Below are 19366 nucleotides of genomic sequence, written 5' to 3' on the forward strand. Positions count from 1 at the left end.
AAAATTAGGCAATTGGCATATGAGTAGCCTAGTCAGTCTCATCCCAGTCACAAAACCTCACCTGGCCTCAATATTCAGAAATATAAAAAGAAGGGTTGAATAAGGTGATTGTTAAGCTTTTCCAGCTGTAAAATAAAAGCAATGAGTCCATTTAACCTTCAGAATTTTGTTATCAGATTTAACACTCTTCTTTGATGAGTTCCAAGTACATCCTTTTCTCATGTGTTATGCACTGTCAAGTCAGGTCTGCCACACAGTTGTGCACGCACAACTCCAGGGGAAGTCATTCACTTTGTAGCACAACCGTATGTTGTTGCCCCAATGAGGCTAGTCATTTTGTACTCATTTTAAGACCAGTCTCAGCCCAATGTCACTTATCACCTACTATCCCACCACCACCAAAGCAATACAATTCTCAAGTATTACTGAAGGCTGTGAAAGTAAACTTTGAGAAAATCTCCTTGATATGGAATCAATACTTTTACAATTGTGAACCATGTACATGTTAACTGTGCTAAATTTAATATTCAAAATTGAGTTTTTAAAGTCCTTTTTAACCATTTCTTTCTCTCTCAAAGCATTACTCTTTAAGCCACTTCTAGTTCTTTGCCTCTCAACTCCTAAAACCCTTTAAAGCTACGTTGCCCTCCCTTTTTTTCCTTTCTTTCCACCCTTTCTGTTGTGTCACTTTCTTCCAATGGAGCAATTTAAATCTCTCTTGCTTATATCATTCTCTTTTCTACCTACTGTTCTTAACAAAACAAAGCCCCAGTACCTAGCTGGACAACCCTTCCTCCTAAATGGGAAGAGAAGGATTACAATTATCTATTATGTATTCCTCCCAACCCTACACAATAAAAGTTACACTATATTTGTGAATAAATAAGATCAAAGTACTGTCAGCTATTTCAATCTCTATAAGGAATTTTCAGGAAACCCATTCAAACTGTAAGTAGCTTCCCTGGTGGTGCAGTGGTTGAGAGTCTGCCTGCCAATGCAGGGGACACGGGTTTGTGCCCCGGTCCAGGAAGATCCCACGTGCCACGGAGCGGCTGGGCCTGTGAGCCTTGGCTGCTGAGCCTGCGCGTCCAGAGCCTGTGCCCTGCAATGGGTGAGGCCACAACAGTGAGAGGCCCGCGTACCAAGAAAAAAAAAAAAAAAGATAAACAGTAAGTAAAACTACAGGGATAATTTATTAATGAAAAATTCTGCATATTTAATTTCAATAATAAAAAATAAGCATAAAGCATAGGTCTCAATTAGGCCTTTTAACTAGCAGATGGGAAATTTCCCCTCTAGGAACAGGTCCCTAGGTCACACTCCTATCCTGAGCAACATGAGACTTCTCTCTGCCACTCTTGCACATAGGACCTTCGCTCACTGTAAGCATCTAAATGAAGAAAATACATTCTGTGCTAATTCAAAAAGTGCCTCCTAACCTATTTTATATGTCTGTAGCTCTGGAAGTTCTTCCCTTCCCTCAGCCCATTTTCTGTTTTGTGTCTGGGTTCAGTGAAATAGATTTACCTGATGGGTTTCCAGAATTATTCATTTTTATAATACCAAAATAACTTAAAATCCTGTAATAATGACAGAACGTCCACCCCCCCAAAATAGGAGATGGCTTACTTACATTCTTTTAAAACCTTCAATTTAAAATATGTTTGCAGAGGGACTTCTCTGGGGGTCCAGTGGTTAAGACTGTGCTCCCAATGAAGGGGGCCTAGGTTCGATCCCCAGTCAGGGAACTAGATCCTGCATGCCGCAACTAAAGAGCCCACACACCACAACTAAAGATGCCGCGTGCTGCAACTAAGACCTGGCGCAGCCAAATAAATACTTTTTGAAATAACAAAATAAAATATGCTTGCAAAACACATTAAACACTAAACATCAACAAGCAGCAGACACTAGAACTTAAATATCAGCATGTTAACATGAGAAACTCTCACTGTACATTAAAATTTAATTATTTTGGACCTTCTATACAGTATCTGTAGAGGAAAAACTTCAAAATATCTACAAGTAACAAATCTTACAAGTTACATATTTATGATACCTGATTATCGAATATAATTTAATCTCATCAGTATTCATTTGTCTCAGTTTATAATGTATAATGCTTAAAATAAAATTACACCACAAGCATTAAAATTTTTCCCTTTTAGTAATTTAGACAAATATTTCTCTTACTATGCAAATATGTAGTTGTATACACAAACTTAATGCTATTCTCTTCATGAAACACAGCCCTGTGAACTAAGCATATATTTTTTTCAGGATAAAATACACATAAGCAAATTTTTCCTAACACAATAAATTATTAACATGTGATCAGCAGTAATTACTTCTAACAAACCTTATATTCACACCAGTATTTTCCAAGAACACTGCCTTACTATCACTAACAATTACTTTGTATATGTCAATGAGATATTCAGAATACATACCTCTTGTGCAAGATCTTGAGCATTGGAGATAAGAGGAAATGGAGGACTGGCCTTGTTCATGTGTACTGTGACAGCGTTGTGTATCTTAAATGCATTCTGGAAATCTTTATTTTGTACAAGTTGTAAAAGCAGTGAAATATCCTCCTGGCTCTGAGAATCTACCAAAGTATGTTGGATATGTTTAAGTGAAGAAAACAGGTCTTCCACTTCTAGTAGGAGAAGGAAAAGGTATCCAAAAATTAATTTTCTGTCTTAATTCCACATGTATTTTAAGATAAAATTTCTTGAACCAATAACAAAGTTTTCAAGAAAAACAAAACTTGCAAATATTTTTTAGTGTCAAATCATTGTCATTTTACTGATTTTTAAGTAAGACTTTAAAAATTATACAACAGAATAACATTTTTTTCAAGAGTTTTAATTATGGAACTAATACATATCACTATAAAAATAAATGAGGGATAGAATACATAAATGAATAAAAAATTTAAAACCACCAATAGTCCCATCACTTAGAAACAACTTAAAAAAAAAATCATACAGCATTTTCTTTTTTCATTTAACAGGACATTTTAATTGTTTTCCCACATCACCAAAGTCTTTAAAAAACTTATAATGGCTCCATGATGTTCTATTATATGTCTAAACTGAAACTTATAATAACCATTACACTAAGTTGGGCATTCAGGGTGCTTCCAATTTTTTGCTAGTATAAGTAATGAGCATTTCTGTACATAATGATCACTGCTATGTACAGTAAAAGTGTCTGAGATTCTGATGTTTCTTAAAATAATTCCAAGAAACAGAATTTTTAAATAAGATTCTGATATTTTAAAAGCCAAAGAGTTTTCTAGGGAGGTTTTAATAATTTATATCCCATTACCAATATTTTTACCAATATTCAAAATTAGCATTTTTTAAAACCTTCCATTTCTTTAACAGGGAGGTTGAAATTTACTCAGGCACTTCTTTTGTGGTTCACAGAACTCCTATGAAAATGTGAGTCTCCTAAAATTTTACTGAAAATTTGGGGCATGTGTACGTATGCACGTTCCCATTAGTGTGCACGTGCAGCACGTACATTTTTCTGGAAGAGGGTTATCCCAAAATGGTTAAGAACCACAGTTTATCTCTTCTCTGACCCCCAAGAGAAGTATGTATATGTATATACTTTGTCACATTTGCTGGAAACAGTTTTCTAATTTTTCCATCTGTCTGTTAATTGCATTTGTGGTACCTTCATTGTAGAAGTTTTCAGCTGTTATGTGTTAAGAATGATCCACCTTTCCCTGTGTGATTTCTTTCACTGTCTATGCTTATAAACTCCTTCCCCTAGGTCATTAAATGTTTACCTACATTTAAATTTTCTAATGGCTTCTATTTTGTAGTTAACTTCAATCTATCTGGAATTTTGTTATAGATTTGAGGGAAAATTTTAACTTCATTTCTTTTCTTCCAAATGGTTAACCAATTATTCTAATACCATTTATTGAATAATTCTTCCTTTTCCACTGATTTATGATACCACCAAATTCTTACCTATATCAGGGTCTGTTTCTAATCCACTGGTCTATCAGAACCACAATCTTCTTATAATAGTATTATAGTCTTTGCTCATATTGATATGACAAATATTTGCTCATTACTTTTTCAAAAATGTCTTGACTTCAAATGAGCTACAGAATCATTTTTAAGATACCTCCTCACTCTCTATTTCTTATTCATCCAGAAAGAAAAACCTACTGAGATGCTGACTAAAATTAAAACTGTAAATGATTCTGGGAAAAACTTTCAGCAGATAGTATCTGTGTCTTATACAGTCGCATTAAAAAAAAAAGCAAAAAACCTCTTGGTTTAAGGCTGTTAGTTTTCTTCACACAGGGCCTGCAGAAAAGTTACTGATTCCTATTTATCTTGTATCCTACTAGTTAACACTTGTTAAATATTTTATAGGTTAGAATAGCTCTTCTGTTGATTCTGAAGTTCCCCATCTTACCCCCCGCAAATCTAAACAGCTTTAGTTCTCCTTATAAAAATTATATATGCTCTTTAGTAATTTTAAATGTACCAAAAAAATGGAAAAAAATTTGAAAGTCAAAACTGTCATTTGAACGACCTAAGAAGTTGTGATCCAGAACTAAATAAAACTTGAGAAATAGCCAGAATTTAACCATAAGTTAATGTTATCTACAATAGTAGACAGAATATAGATGGGGGAAATTTAAAAGAGTACAAACTGTTAGTTTTAAGGTGAATAAGTTCTGAGGATCTAATGGACAGCAATGGTGACTACAGTCAATAATATTGTATTGTATACTTGAAATTTGCTGAGAGTACATCTTAAGCATTCTCATCACACACACAAAAGGTAACTATGTAAGGTGATGGATGTGTTAATCAACTTAATTGTGGCAAATATTTCACAATACCACATTGTACACTTTTAGATATATACAATTTTTTTTGCCAACTATACTTAAATAAAGCTGGGGTGGGGGAAGAATATGGAGTGTCAGATTTCATCAAATTCCAAGAAGTTACCACAGAATTAACCTAAGAGTATAAAGAATTCCCTGAGTATAAAGAATTCAATAGCCTTAAAGTATCTTTAGAGCAAAACAGGAAAACATTTAAATATCTTAAAAGGAAAAAGAATTACAAAACCAACAAAGTAGTTAAAGTAATTGACTACAATCTTAAGGAGACTATAGACTTTCTGAGAGGATAATAAGACTTCTGTTTAAAATTTCAGTAATTGTTTAAAGGGGCTCAGCCTGGTTGTCAGGGCAATGAGAAAATCAGGAGCTTCAGGATCTCACTGCTGAATGAAATCAATAAGCAACTTTGGACAGCCCAGAAGGTAACAAAGTCCCTATTATGTCTCTTCAAGCCCAGGGGGATTTAAAATTTTAGAGACAAAGGAACTTCTACATAATCTCTGTGTACCAAAGCCACCCACAGACACTAAAATACTGACATTAAATAAAAATTCTTTTAATCTGTAGTCATACCTCTCAGCTGTAACTACTGGTATTATTTTGTTATACTACATATATATAGCCTTTCAGACTTGTAAAAAAATGCTGAGATATCTTAACCAGAGAGGTCACATTGTAAATGTTGTTTTGTAATCTGATATCTTCCAATGTCTTTAGAATAAATTCTTAGGATAAAATTACTTATCAAATAATAAAAACATCTAAAACTTTGATACATATTGCCAAACTGCCCTACAGATTTGTACTAACTCATACTCCTACCACCAAAGAACTTGAGTGCCTATTTCTACAAACAGGCCAAATTTTTCACTTTTGGTGATCTGGTTAGGAAAACATGTATTTCTTTGTCTAGTAGTGACGTTTAATGCATTTTCACAAGGTTAACAGTCATTTATATTTCTTCTTTCATCAATTTTCTCCTTATCTTTTGACCATTTTTCTACTAGATTTTTTTTCCTTAATGACTAGAATTATGGAGATTATATAAATATCCCTGCAGTCTTAAGCAGAATGTACTAAATAAATTTTCTTGCTATATCAGAACAATGGTTTTTAATCAAGGATATTTATGAGAATCACTAAGGAAATTTACAAAGATATTTATGTCCTGAGTTCTAACTCAAACAGAATCAGAATCTCCTGTGTCTTCTTTAATTTTATATATATATATTGTCAAGTTGACTATGTACCCTTCTGGTTAAGAACCAATGACTTACAGGCTTTATTAACAGCAGTTATTGTAATATTTTAAGACATGATATACTTGGGAATAACTAAAGCACTCACACCTATTTTCTTCTATACTAAATAACCTTGATTCTATATTGAATTTTTGTGTCTGCTTTATAGTTATTCTAGTTCCTCCTTTGCAACTATTCAGTATTTCCTTTTGTTGCCCTCTCTTACTTCCGTAGTAAACACAGCATATAATTTTCATTTTTAGAATATTTTACGCACAAATAAAATACTGTAGTCATAAGCCAGCAAGGAAACAGGAAAAGTAAGGTAGGGTAATCTAAACTAGGGATGGCTTAATGAGAGATAAAACTGGAGATCAATGGCTTTATTTCAGGAGATCAGTTAACAGCTGAGATGCAGCACAGACAGGCAACAGGAAATTTTGTGGTTAATCCAAAAGGGATGATTGCTTTACAGCTCTAAGAGGGGCTTCCCAGGTGGCGCAGTGGTTAAGAATCCACCTGCCAATGCTGGGGGCACGGGTTTGAGCCCTGGTCCGGGAAGATCCCACATGCTGCGGAGCAACTAAGACCCTGTGCCACAACTACTGAGCCTGCGCTCTAGAGCCCGCGAGCCACAACTACTGAGCCCGTGTGCCACAACTACTGAAGCCTGCGCACCTAGAGCTCGTGCTCCGCGTCAAGAGAAGCCACCCAATGAGAAGCCCGCGCACCACAAGGAAGAGTAGGCCTCGCTCACCGCAACTAGAAAACGACCATGTGCAGCAATGAAGACCCAACGCAGCCAAAAAAAGAAAAAAAAATCTAAGAAATCAGTAGGCTTCTCGTGTTGATAGGAAGTTAGGTAAGGAATACAGGTTCCAGAGAAAGAGTAAATCTGGTCAATTTGTTCATATTGTGTTCATACTGAGGAATTCTAAAGACATAAAGACCATCCGGGACAGTTTAAAATCCAGAAAAGAAAAAAAAATCTCAGGGTCAAACTGGAAATGTCTTTCTCTCAGGAGATCAGGGACCAAGATAAGATCTACAGGAATAGGAAGGCTGAAAGCAGAACAATACAACTGAGTCCCAAAGAGGCTGTTGACTTAGTACCTATCTACTTAAGTAAAGGCTATCAGAGAACTTAAGGACCATGCCAAGTGCCAGAAATAACAACTTTAACTGGGCTTAAGGTTCAAATTTTGTAGGTTAGCATCAAGACCAATTTAAACTTGTTATTTATCATCCTTTACAAATTCACTAACCTCTATGAAGTCCTATTCACGTTTCTGTTGTTTAATTAGTAAAAACTGTTTTCACTGAAATTATCTTTTTTTAGGAGTTGTCTCCAGACTTATTGCATTAATCAAAGTTGCCAGACTAAATTGAGATCATTTGCACTTAAGCTCAGCTTTCACAATGAAATACCACCAACCCGTTATTTATAGTTGAAAAACTACAGATATGTATTTGGCCTGAATTACACACTGGTCACTGCCAATATTGAATAGAAAGACATAGAACAATATCTGTATTACAGGCATATATACATATATACTATTTTATTTAATCCTCATAAAATCTGAGAAACTTTTCCCAATTTAAAAAAACCCACCAAAACCTGAGACATATATAGTTCAGAGCAAATCTCTACAGATGGAGAAAATGAAGTCATACAGAAAAATGGCACCTGGGTGAAGAATCTTTTTGAACTTCTAAGGCAGAGCTTTTTCTGCCATACCAAGGGCTTAAAAATATATAATTTTTTTTTTTTTTTTTAGATTTTAGGGCTTGATTGTGACATGTCATTTATCTGCTTTAGAAAAGCTGTCCTGAAGTGTCTTTCTGCCCAATATAGCAGCATGCAATGTACACTGATTAGTATTTAGAGGAGCTTACACATTCTATTTTACCATGTACCTGTAGGAAGAATTTCCTCTAGTTAACTGTGTTTGTACATGTTCACACATATAATACACCCTCCAAATGCTACTTTTATAATACTGTTGCATTTTATTTCTGCTATTTTAACCAAGTGTCTTATGCTTCAAATATTTTCTCAGAGTATTTTATTTCAACTCTAACATCACAATAGTATGCTAGGCAGTACACTGTGAAAGTTCAGCAAAAGAAACCAAAACTGCAGTTCTTGTGAATGTAGAGGCTATGTATCTTTTTGAGAAATACTGTAAAAACATCTTTGATAGTGTAGCACTAGCCTGGCTAACTAAGTAGTTCGGCAAAATTGATAACTTATTATTTAAATGGGCAGTTTTCAGATAAATCCCAATCTGCTTTCATGGCCAATTTAGCTGGGAAATTTTCCAGATAGCATTCTTAGGCAGGAAAGCTCCCCAAGTACTCTCATGCTTCAGGTTCAAATATGTTTCCATGACAAATGTTTAATGAACAAAGAGAACAGATTAAGTTACCAGACACTCAGAGTTTTTAAGACTTCATTAAATATAAATATATAGCCTGACAAGAACATATGTATTCAACTATATGTAGCTGAAACAAATAAATATGTAAAAGAAAATATGAAACACTAAATGATATAAATTTATTTATAAAGACATGAATTTCATCAGAGGGTTTATCAATTTAATGGAAATTTAAAATGATGCTGCCTCTGCCCAATAAAGTTTTTTTTTTGTTTTTTTTTTGTGGTACGCGGGCCTCTCACTGTTGTGGCCTCTCCCGTTGCAGAGCACAGGCTCCAGACGCGCAGGCTCAGCGGCCATGGCTCACGGGCCCAGCTGCTCCGCGGCATGTGGGATCTTCCCGGACCGGGGCACGAACCCGTGTTCCCTGCATTGGCAGGCGTATTATCAACCACTGCGCCACCAGGGAAGCCCTGCCCAATAAAGTTTTAAGGTCACATAGAAAGCCAAAAATATCTATCACATTAGTCTTAAAATATTGATTATGATAAATTTTATTGGAAAATTCTGACAAAAGGTCTTTTCTTTGATATTAAGTATGTCATAATGAAAAATAATTGTTGGCAATATTAACTCTGGGATTCTCATTCTGACACATGTTCATTTTAGTTTCATATAAAAATTCTTAATTTCAAAAGGTATTTTGTTGTAGGTTTAAAAAACTTTGTTTCTATATGGTATATCTTTAAAAGCATTTTACAAATACATATTATGCAAAACAGCAAATTTTCTACACATAAGAAATGTTCCATTGTATGATGTAGTAATTAGATTACGTGCTACTTAAACAAAAACCACCTAAGTTCTTCGAAATTCTGTGCAATTCCAGAGGAAATATGAAAAATCTAGTAAGATGCAGCTAAATCCATCCTGTCAAATATGTACCCTCTTGGGCTTCCCTGGTGGTGCAGTGGTTGAGAATCCGCCTGCCTATGCAGGGGATACGGGTTTGTGCCCTAGTCCGGGAAGATCCCACATGCCGTGGAGCGGCTGGGCCCGTGAGCCATGGCCGCTGAGCCTGTGCGTCCGGAGCCTGTGCTCTGCAACCGGAGAGGCCACAACAGTGAGAGGTCCGCGTACCACGAAAAAAAAAAAAAAGTACCCTCTTCTATAATAATGATGAAGATAGACAACAAAGAGAGGACAGACTATAGAGAGAACAGAGATTCCCCATATACAGAGATCAGAGGCTCCCTTCCGCATTCCCATACACAGAGACACGACAGGCACAAGGAAAAATAACCACATGGACAGAGAAGTAGAGAGATAAATAAAGAACACAGGGCCACCGAGAAAGAATGACACAGGTGTAGAGTGGGGAGTGAACAAAGAAGGGGGTACTGAGGAAGAGCAGTACCCAGAACAAGGCAGGATGGAGGGAAGACAGAAATGCGGACAGACACTGTGCTGAGGGGAAGGCAAAGGCAGGCATGGCAAATCTGGCCTTCGTGATAAACTCTAGTCTGTAGCAACTTCCATAGAAGCAAATTCTTTATATCTAGTTCAAATGCCTTGTCCTGCAGTTCGATCTATTTCCTCTTATTTGATGTTCAGTAGACATTGTTTTAAGTTTCCCATCTCCTCTAACATTTCATACAACAGTTAAATCTTGATTATTTATGTTAAAAGAGAAGACATATTACCTAAAAGCAAGAAAAATCACTTACATTTGGCTTTGGGATACAATTAATCAGATAAATACACACACACACATAAGCCCACAAATCCACCCCCGGAATACTCTCCTCTCCCCTTGGCCCTCTCCTGGCTGCCTAAAATACAAAAGAATGAAGACTCTAAAATGGGCAACAGAAAGCAATCACCAAGAGTTGCTCTATCTGAAAATTCTATCTTCAAACACCCAAGACTCTGGAGAATTGTTTGGCAGTAAGGGTAAACAATAAAATTACTCAAGGAAGCTAAGGAATCTCCTTTCTGGAGATCTTTCAAAGCAATGGAGATAACCATCTACCTTGGATCAGCTTTGTTATTTTCACTTACTGCTATCATTTACCCCACATGAAAACAGTTTCTACATATCTATTCTAGCATTAATATTCTTCCATTTCATTGTTTAAATAATACCAATGCTTTTAACCTATCCTCAGAAATTTCTATATTTCAACCTTCATGACTTTGTCCTGAAAACTTTTAAAGATTTCTTCTTTTCCCCTAAACTGTACAGTCAAATTGACTATTCAGATGAGGAACTTAATAGTATTGAGTATGAGGAGATTATACCAGTTTCCAGTACATCTATCCACTGAATTGAAATTCGAACGTTCATTTAGGAAATCTTTGCTTAAGTAGGGATGGGTTGTCTTTCCTTTTTCTTTTTTCCTTTTTAAATTTAAGGACATAAAATTCAGATCTCTGAGCTTTGGTTTTCAGTGGACTAGGTTAAAGTGCATTTATTAAAAATAACGAGAAGCTCATGAAACACCCTGAACAGTAAATTAATCATTAAAAAATTGGGTTACAAATTAAAAAGAAACTCTAGACAAGCATACAAGCAAAGATAGTTGAGACAGATGGCAGAGCAAAAACCTTAGCCCTAAATATAAGACAATGGAAAAATATCATTGAAATGACTACTAATTCAATCAAGTACAAAAGCTTCATGATTTTTCTCTGGACAAAACTGAAATGAGTTTGGTGAGCAAGAAAAAAACCCAAATTTGAAGGCAGAATACCTGGGTCCTAGTTATGACTTGGATCACTTTATTAGCTGCAATATGTATCACTGGAAAATCCATCTCAAGTCTCTGGGCCTTTCTATAAAATGAGTGGGTTTGACTTGGATATTATTTCTCAAACTTTCGTTAGTGATCCATTAAAAATGTGTATTTTTAAATTTCTCAACCCAGTATATACATCCCTATTTGAAAAAAAAATTTATAAATACTTACATGCAATATAATATACCTTAATATCTTCTATTTTTTTCTAGTTCCTAAAAAAATTACTGGTTGATAGGATGGCTAAAATTAAAAAGACATATTGATATAATAACAAATAGAAGCAAGAATGTAGCGAAACTGGAACCCTCTCATGCTGCTGATGAAAAGGTAAAATAGTGCAGGTACTGGGGAAAATATGGCAGTTCCTCAATAAGTTAAAACACAATTACCATTTGATCCAGCAATTCCACTCCTAGTTATATACTCCAAAGAATTGAAAACAGATGTTTAAACAAAAAATTATATGTGAATATTTGTAACAGCACTATTCACAATAGCTAAAAGGTAGAAACTACCTAAACATTCCACCAACAGATGAATGGATAAACAAAACATGGTATTTCCATACAGTGGAATATTATTCAGCCATAAAAAAGGAATGAAGTAATGGTTCATACTACAACACAGATGAACCCTGAAGACATTATGCTATGTGAAAAGAAACCAGTCACAAAAAGCCACATACTGTATGATTCAGTTAGATGAAATGTTCCAAATAAACAAATACACAGAAAGTAGATTAGGGTGGTCAGGATTTAGGGAGAGGAGAGAATAGAGAGTGAATGCTTATGGGTCCAGAGTTTCTTTCTGAGGTAATGGAAACACTCTACATAATGGTGATGGCTGCACAATCTTGTGAATGTACTAAAAACTCATGAATTGTACACTTTAAAAGAGTGAATTTTATGGCATAGTAAAGCTGTTATTTTTAAAAATGAAATTAAAAATTACTGGTTAAGATCCACAAACTAATTTCATGGACTAAAAGGTTAGATGATCTCTGGTAGCTTCTGGTCCTTACAAAAGTTAAATTTTAGTCAAACTTAAAATGTGCAACATGTTTATATATGTGTTTTCACTTGGTCTTCAAGAAAATACAGAAACTGAGGCTCAGGAAACTTAAGTAACTTGTCAAAGGTCAATAGCAAGTGAAGGTAAAAAGTATTTAAATTCTACATTTGACTCCAGGCATCCCTGTACCAATATGTAATGACATTATGCATTTCTGAACATATAATGATGCAAGTCTTCGTAAGGAGAAAAAGTTAAAACCTATTAATACTTAATAGGTGGAATGAAGTTTTGACACATTGTGTCAAAGACTAAATGGTATAGCAGTTAATTATTTTTCAGTAGCATTATGCATATTTAATAACCAAACATTACATGACTATACACATATTCTAATGAATTTTTTAATCTTTATTTTAGGTTAGTTCTAATTTTAGCAATCTGAACAAATCAAAAAATTGTCAAATGTCCTAACATTTTAAACATTAAACATAATACCAATAGGTCTAATCATTTCACTTCCAGAAAAAAAAATTCTCAAAGAATGGCTAATAAAGTTTGGAAATATCTATAGCAGTTGAGCAAAAATTTAATAGCAAGAATAATTAACTTCTCAGAAACATATGAACTCAAGGTTTATTGGCACTGGAATTTTGTTTGTTGCCTTTAAATAAACTTTATTTTAAAAGCCAATCTTAAAAAAATTTTATCACAATCCAGCAAAATTCCAGCATTTCCCACGGTCAAACAAAAGTCAAATAACATCAGAAACAAATGTGGAAGAAATATTTTATTTTATAACATCAAACACAAGAATACTCTTGACTTAAAAGTCTGAATATTCAGAGACACCTGGCAAAAAATATGTAGATACTAATAAAGACTGAAACATTAGGTATTATTAATATTACAAAAATATTTTATTCATCCTAGTTTTCTTCCCCTTGGTGTGTCTTTTTTATTTTTTCTTAACACCAGTAGCATCTGGTGTAAATCAGAAAGCCCCTAATCACAAATTTCAAGAATCTCCTTATTAGCCACAAAACAGATAGCACACCATGGCTGTGTGATGGGTGGGTGTGTGTGCCTTCCCTAAGGTCTCTTCAAAAGTGTGATAATCATACAGTGACATCCATGATAGATAGCAATGTTTCCTAATTTTTTCCCTTTAAATATTCTGTCTACTATATTTACTTGTCCACAATCCTGGCCCAAAATTACTTATCTTTGACTATAAAAATCAAACAGTGAAATCTATAATCTAAAGACATCTGAAGATGATCCTACTCTACCTCATCCAACCTGCATTCTGCTCTTTTCTCAGAATTTGTCTTCCAAGGTAGCCTGCTTTACTTATGAAAGAGAACAAGACAATGACATTGTATTTGTAGCAAAGCAAGTTTGAATAACTCGTGCCAATTTTAAGGAAAGCCTCCCTAATATATCAAAATTCTTATAATTTATACTACTAATATTAATTATTCATTTGAAATTTCCACATCACTATTTCCTAATTTTCAATAAGATTCTAACTGCTTTTAAACAAGAAAATTCAGTTTATCCTTTCTGAATATCTTCTATTAATTCCATCCCTGCATTTTTATTATTATACAGTGCCAAATTTACAAATACGTTCATTAAAAACCACCACCCAGATAATTAAAGTATCTAACCTTTCCAATCACATTTTCAATTCTTTAAGGAGAATTTCCTCTACTCACAGATAAATGATGATGTATCAATTGGAAACTGAAGGCTCCCTCTCAAAGAAATAAATCAGTTGCCCCATCCTTCCCTCATTTAAAACAAGGTTGCTGTTTCTGGCTGTGAAAAAGGCTGAGAAGTTGTCTCCTGGCATGTGTGTATTAATCAAAACACTGGCAAGAAGACTCACAACTTTAAGGGAGTACTGTTGTAGTCTGATGTGTTAGCAAATTATAAACAGGAAAAAAAATGTCTGATACAAAGCTAATATACTTCATTTTAAAATGAAAACTTAAAACTGAGTATATCCAAAAACTGAAGATTTGACTGACAATAACAACCTTATAACTTATGATAACTTTTCATGTTTCCTACACTTAACACATTTGTGTTGAGTGTATTAAAAATAAATCTATCACTTATTTCTCAAAATATGAAATATTCTCCTAACCAAGAAATGACTTACAGATACCTGGTACTACATTTCAAATTACTTTAAAATAAAATATGTTAAACAGCCTTATGTTCAAAGATTGCACAAAGATAATTTTTACAACCACACTGGATTGCAAGTTGGAAGAAAATATATCTGTGCCTTAATCTATAGTTGTAGAAAAATTAACCAAGCAGCATACAAAAATAGGAAAAAGCAAAAAATTTCAGAGAAATGGTCTTCAATTTTCTGTGGTTAGGTGAAAAAATAAATAAAGGGCTTCCCTGGTGGTGCAGTGGTTGAGAGTCCGCCTGCCGATGCAGGGGACACAGGTTCGTGCCCCGGTCCGGGAAGATCCCACATGCCGCAGAGTGGCTAGGCCCGTGAGCCATGGCCGCTGAGCCTGCGCGTCCAGAGCCTGTGCTCCGCAATGGGAGAGGTCACGACAGTGAGAGGCCCGCATAACACAAAATAAATAAATAAATAAATAAATAAATAAATAAATAAATAAATAAATAAATAAATATTCCCTAAGTGAATCTGGCTTAAGCTGTATTTGTTTCCTCATGGAGATTACACGAATATTGTCTATTAGATGGACTTTTATGCCTGATATAATTAAAGCAAATGGACAAATACATTAATCTTAAAGAAATTTAAACAGAAACCCAGAAGACTCAAACCAGGATCGGGTTGGATATGTTACAATGTAAGCTTTCTCCAAGTCACAGAGAATATTTACAGAATATTTTAATAAAAAATAATGGAGTGGTAGGAGATGAAGGCCAATAAAAGGCAGTTGGGAATGAAATAATTTTACTCTAACAAAACTCTTAGGAAAAAAGAGCATAAAATTCTTTCACATAAATGTATTTTTAAAAATATGTAATCTTTCTGTTTTCACTATAATGCCTTTCACATTTAGCAGACTTCACTATGACTGAACACACGACTTCTTAAGCCATGGAGAAGTGTGCACACTGCTTTCTGTCAAGAAATGTGGATCCTTAGTAAATGTATAGCAAAGAAGCAGATGTTGTGATAAAGTAGAAACTGTTCTAGACTAGATTTAGTATGTATGGTATATATACCATATATATATATATGGTGTACCATATATATATATATGGTACCTTTATATACATAGATTTAATATATATGGTATACTATATACAGAGAGAGAGTACATATGATACCTTTGAGTAAATCAGAAAAAGGTGTTCCACTCTTGGTAGCCAAAGCTCTGGTCTAGTGAGTGAAGAGAAGGCTGGATATCAGTATCCACTCAAACCCTCTGTTCTTTGCAGTACATCAACTGCATATCCAGATTAGGCAAATTCAAACTTGGCCCTACCACTTAGCATGGAGTCTTACACAAGTGATTTAACTGAGGTTCAATTTCTTTTTCTGTAATGGATATTACAGAGACCTGTTAACAGGACTTCTGTGGGTACTAAACAGAAAGCTGTTTGCTACAGCATCTAGTACAGGATTCAATAGACACTTAAATAAATGGCAAAACAACAACAATGAAAACCCTCTCCTTCCATAGAAAAGTGAAGTGTCTCTCTTTTCACATTTATAAATAATAAACCACTAAGAAATAAAATACTTCCTTTTAGTTAGCCTGGTTTTAAGGGAACACAAGTTAATGTATACCACTGACAGTAGTTCAGGAATCTCTCCTGTGTGTGTGTAGGGAAGAGAGGGCAGTAAGTTCAATTATGAAATATTTTAAGTTTGGAAACACACATTTGACATCAATTTCTCTTATAGATTCATAATGCCTATTAGATTCTAAAGGCTACAAGAAGTACTGTAATAAGAAGCTGTTTAACTTATTTAACCTAGTGTTCTCAAAATTTATTTGATCACAGAATTCTTTTTTATTTATATCTATTATATCTCATGGCACTAGTTTTTTTGTTCTCTTCACAAAATGAAATTTGGGAATAGTTAGTATAGGGACTTTTAAGCCATGTTTTATGTGTATTACGCCATAGGAATAGCACCAGTTCTTCTCATTAACAGCCATTAATTAAAGAAAATCAAATCAATGTTAAGCTACATATATTAATTTTATTACTATTTTACAAACCTTAAGGAAATCAGAAATTCAAAATCTGAAAACTACTTTTCAGTAATTTTGATATAAAAGTGAGTTTGAAACAAAATGTGAATTTCAAGGCTTTAAAAGTTAGGCCTCATACAGAAATTTTTAATTCAAAGATTAGATATAAAAATTATGTTGTAGTGACTGAACATTCAGGATATGTGCTTTAGCTCTACATGGCTAACAGTAAACAATGGTCATATGGCCTTTCCAAGAAAGGAACTGATCTTGGTCTGAATTCAAATTGCTATTACTTACATTCTCTTATATCCCTCCTCTTTCCTACACACACTTATGTTAAGGCAAGAGAAAAAAGCAAAACATTTTCTATTATTCTACTGTTTTTACTTACCTAATATTTTCACAGCATAATGAGGACTTTCTAAGATAATTCCTTCCTCTGTATCAAATATAGGGTTATCTATTCCAGTTTTTGGAGGAATTTGCGCTAGTTTCTTAAGTCTCATGGAAGAATTAAGGTCAAGTTCCTGTTTTTTCCCTTCTTCCTCTCGCCTACGCCTCATGTCCTCCTGTTGTTGCCGAATACGTTCCAACTGTGCACTTCGACGTACTGGCATCATCCTGGTGCCCAAATCTCCAGGGCAGTCAACAGCCATCTCTCGGTGCTTCTGATGTTCCTCTGGTGATGCAAGATCAACATTTTTTACTTCGTTGTCTGATTCCTCAGTAACATGCCCATTCATATGGGATGTTGTCATGGTTATCTATAAAAACCCGTACCACTTTTTATAATTCAATTTTTCCTATAAAGCCAATCTCTTGATTCTGTAGTATAAAATCCATGTTACTTCAAAAAAAAAAAAAAAAAAAAAACTTCTCACATCACATAATAATGCTATGAAAATGTATCCATGAAGGAAATCTAAGGGGAAAGATGGGGGAAAAAAGTATAAGAATTACAATATAAAAGTAGATTTTTTTTTTTTACATAGTCTACTTCCAATCTCTTATCTCTACACAATATAGAAAATATCTCATAAGTATATAATATTATCTTGCTATATAAATATTTTCCTTTCATTTTATAGATCTGAGGAAAACAAGGTGTTTCAAGAAAAAAAAAGTACCCTCTCAAGTATACTGTTTAATTTTACAGCTAAGAAAAATGATGTATTAGAAAGTTTAGCACAGCAAGAAAATAAGGTTCTGGGTACTAGTTTAGTAGAGAATGAGATATTTAAGGTGTAAAGGTATTTTAATCATCTTTACAGTTGTCTCAACACAATCCTTTATGCTCAATTAATATACATGAGATTGAAATCCCTTCCTAGTTAACTGCTAAAGAACCTAGCATACAGCAAGCCATGTTGTTGACTCGACATAAAGGCAGCACTGGGGGAGACAATTCACTTTTAGGAGTTTATGAGATGAAGAAGATACCCAATGAAAAAGAAATTTTAATTAGCAGCTAAGGCATCTTCAGGATAAAACTACCTAAGTGAGAAAAAGACTATGTCAGTTATCAGTCTTTATAACTGGTGGCAGTAAAAAAAGAATTAGGGTTAATTCCTTACGAGGATTCATTTAGAGAAAACGGTAGTATCTGTTATCACTCAAAAATGTTTTAAAGTCATACTATACAGCAAACAAGAACATACTGGACTTGGAGACCAGAAGACTGAATTTTAATTCTGGCTCTGCTACTTCCTCTAGCTTTATGATTTAAGACTAGTTTCTCTCTCTGAACCTTAGATTCCTTTGGAAAATTTATTCATAGAATTGTTCTGAGTTGTTTTTTTTTCTTTTAAGATTTTTTTGATGTGGACCGTTTTTAAAGTCTTTTATTGAATTTGTTACAATATTGCTTGTTTTATGTTTTGGTTTTTTGGCCACGAGGCATGTGGGTAGCTCCCCAACCAGGAATTGAACCCGCACACCCTGCATTGGAAGGCGAAGTCTTAACGACCAGACCACCAGGGAAGTCCCCTGTTCTGAGTTTTAAATGAGATAAAGTTTTAGAACTAAAAACTATTTATACTTATATTAATTCTTAGTATTAATTTGATTCTCCTATTTTAAAAAACCTTCAACATATTTTAGACAAGAAAAATATTTTACAGGATGACAATGGCTTTTCATCAAGCCATTTCTTGGGCATAAATAGGCAGATTGTTTATGTATGTGCAAACCCACACATTAAATCTAATTAGTCTTCTTTTGCTCAAGACTTTAAAAATATTTACAATAATAAACCTACTACCTCCTTGAGTTGAGTAGCACTCCAGTTAATAGGTTGGTTAGAGAACATGCCAACTAAGCAAAAGCTGAGTTTTCAGACAATATTCCTAATGCCAGCCAATCTTCTCTCAAGCAAACATCTTTTCACAGACTGCTTAACACAAACCCACCTAGACTACCAGGAAAACCACTAGACCAATAATCAGGAAAATAGATGCAAGCTACATGAGACACTAGAATTACATTTTCACAAGAATTTTGGTAGATTTTTCTGTCTTCCATCCAAATTATAGCTCTCTGTTTTTTTACAATTATGCGATCTACATAGAAATACCTTATTTATCATTAAATTGCCTTCTTTTTCATTAAAACGAGAGCTATTAGAATTATATTAGATAGGGACTTCTCTGGTGGCACAGTGGTTAAGAATCCGCCTGCCAACGCAGGGGACACAGGTTCAAGCCCTGGTCTGGGAAGATCCCACATGCCTGCGGAGCAACTAAGCCAGTGTGCCACAGCTGAGTCTGTGCTCTAGAGCCCACAAGCCACAACTACTGAGCCTGCGTGCTGCAACTACTGAAGCTCACGAGCC

At 34.5% G+C, this 19366-nt stretch overlaps 1 protein-coding gene across 3 annotated transcripts in view; it reads right to left on the bottom strand.

Annotated features, from left to right (window-relative positions):
• The window catches only part of PALS1 (protein associated with LIN7 1, MAGUK p55 family member), a 107458-nt gene that overhangs the window by 51400 nt on the left and 36692 nt on the right, over positions 1–19366 (bottom strand). For 2 of the 3 annotated variants that reach the window (XM_059058399.2, XM_067028310.1), the window contains 2 exons: positions 16928–17458; positions 2451–2659 (listed from right to left, as the gene is read on the bottom strand). In XM_059058399.2, coding sequence (XP_058914382.1) covers positions 2451–2659; positions 16928–17294 — 576 coding nt within the window. In that variant the 5' untranslated portion in view covers positions 17295–17458. The remainder of the gene's footprint in view (positions 1–2450; positions 2660–16927; positions 17459–19366) is intronic. The other variant, XM_059058400.2, reaches the window with a different exon arrangement.

Source organism: Kogia breviceps, chromosome 3 (assembly GCF_026419965.1).
Source record: "Kogia breviceps isolate mKogBre1 chromosome 3, mKogBre1 haplotype 1, whole genome shotgun sequence".
NCBI lineage: Eukaryota > Metazoa > Chordata > Mammalia > Artiodactyla > Physeteridae > Kogia > Kogia breviceps.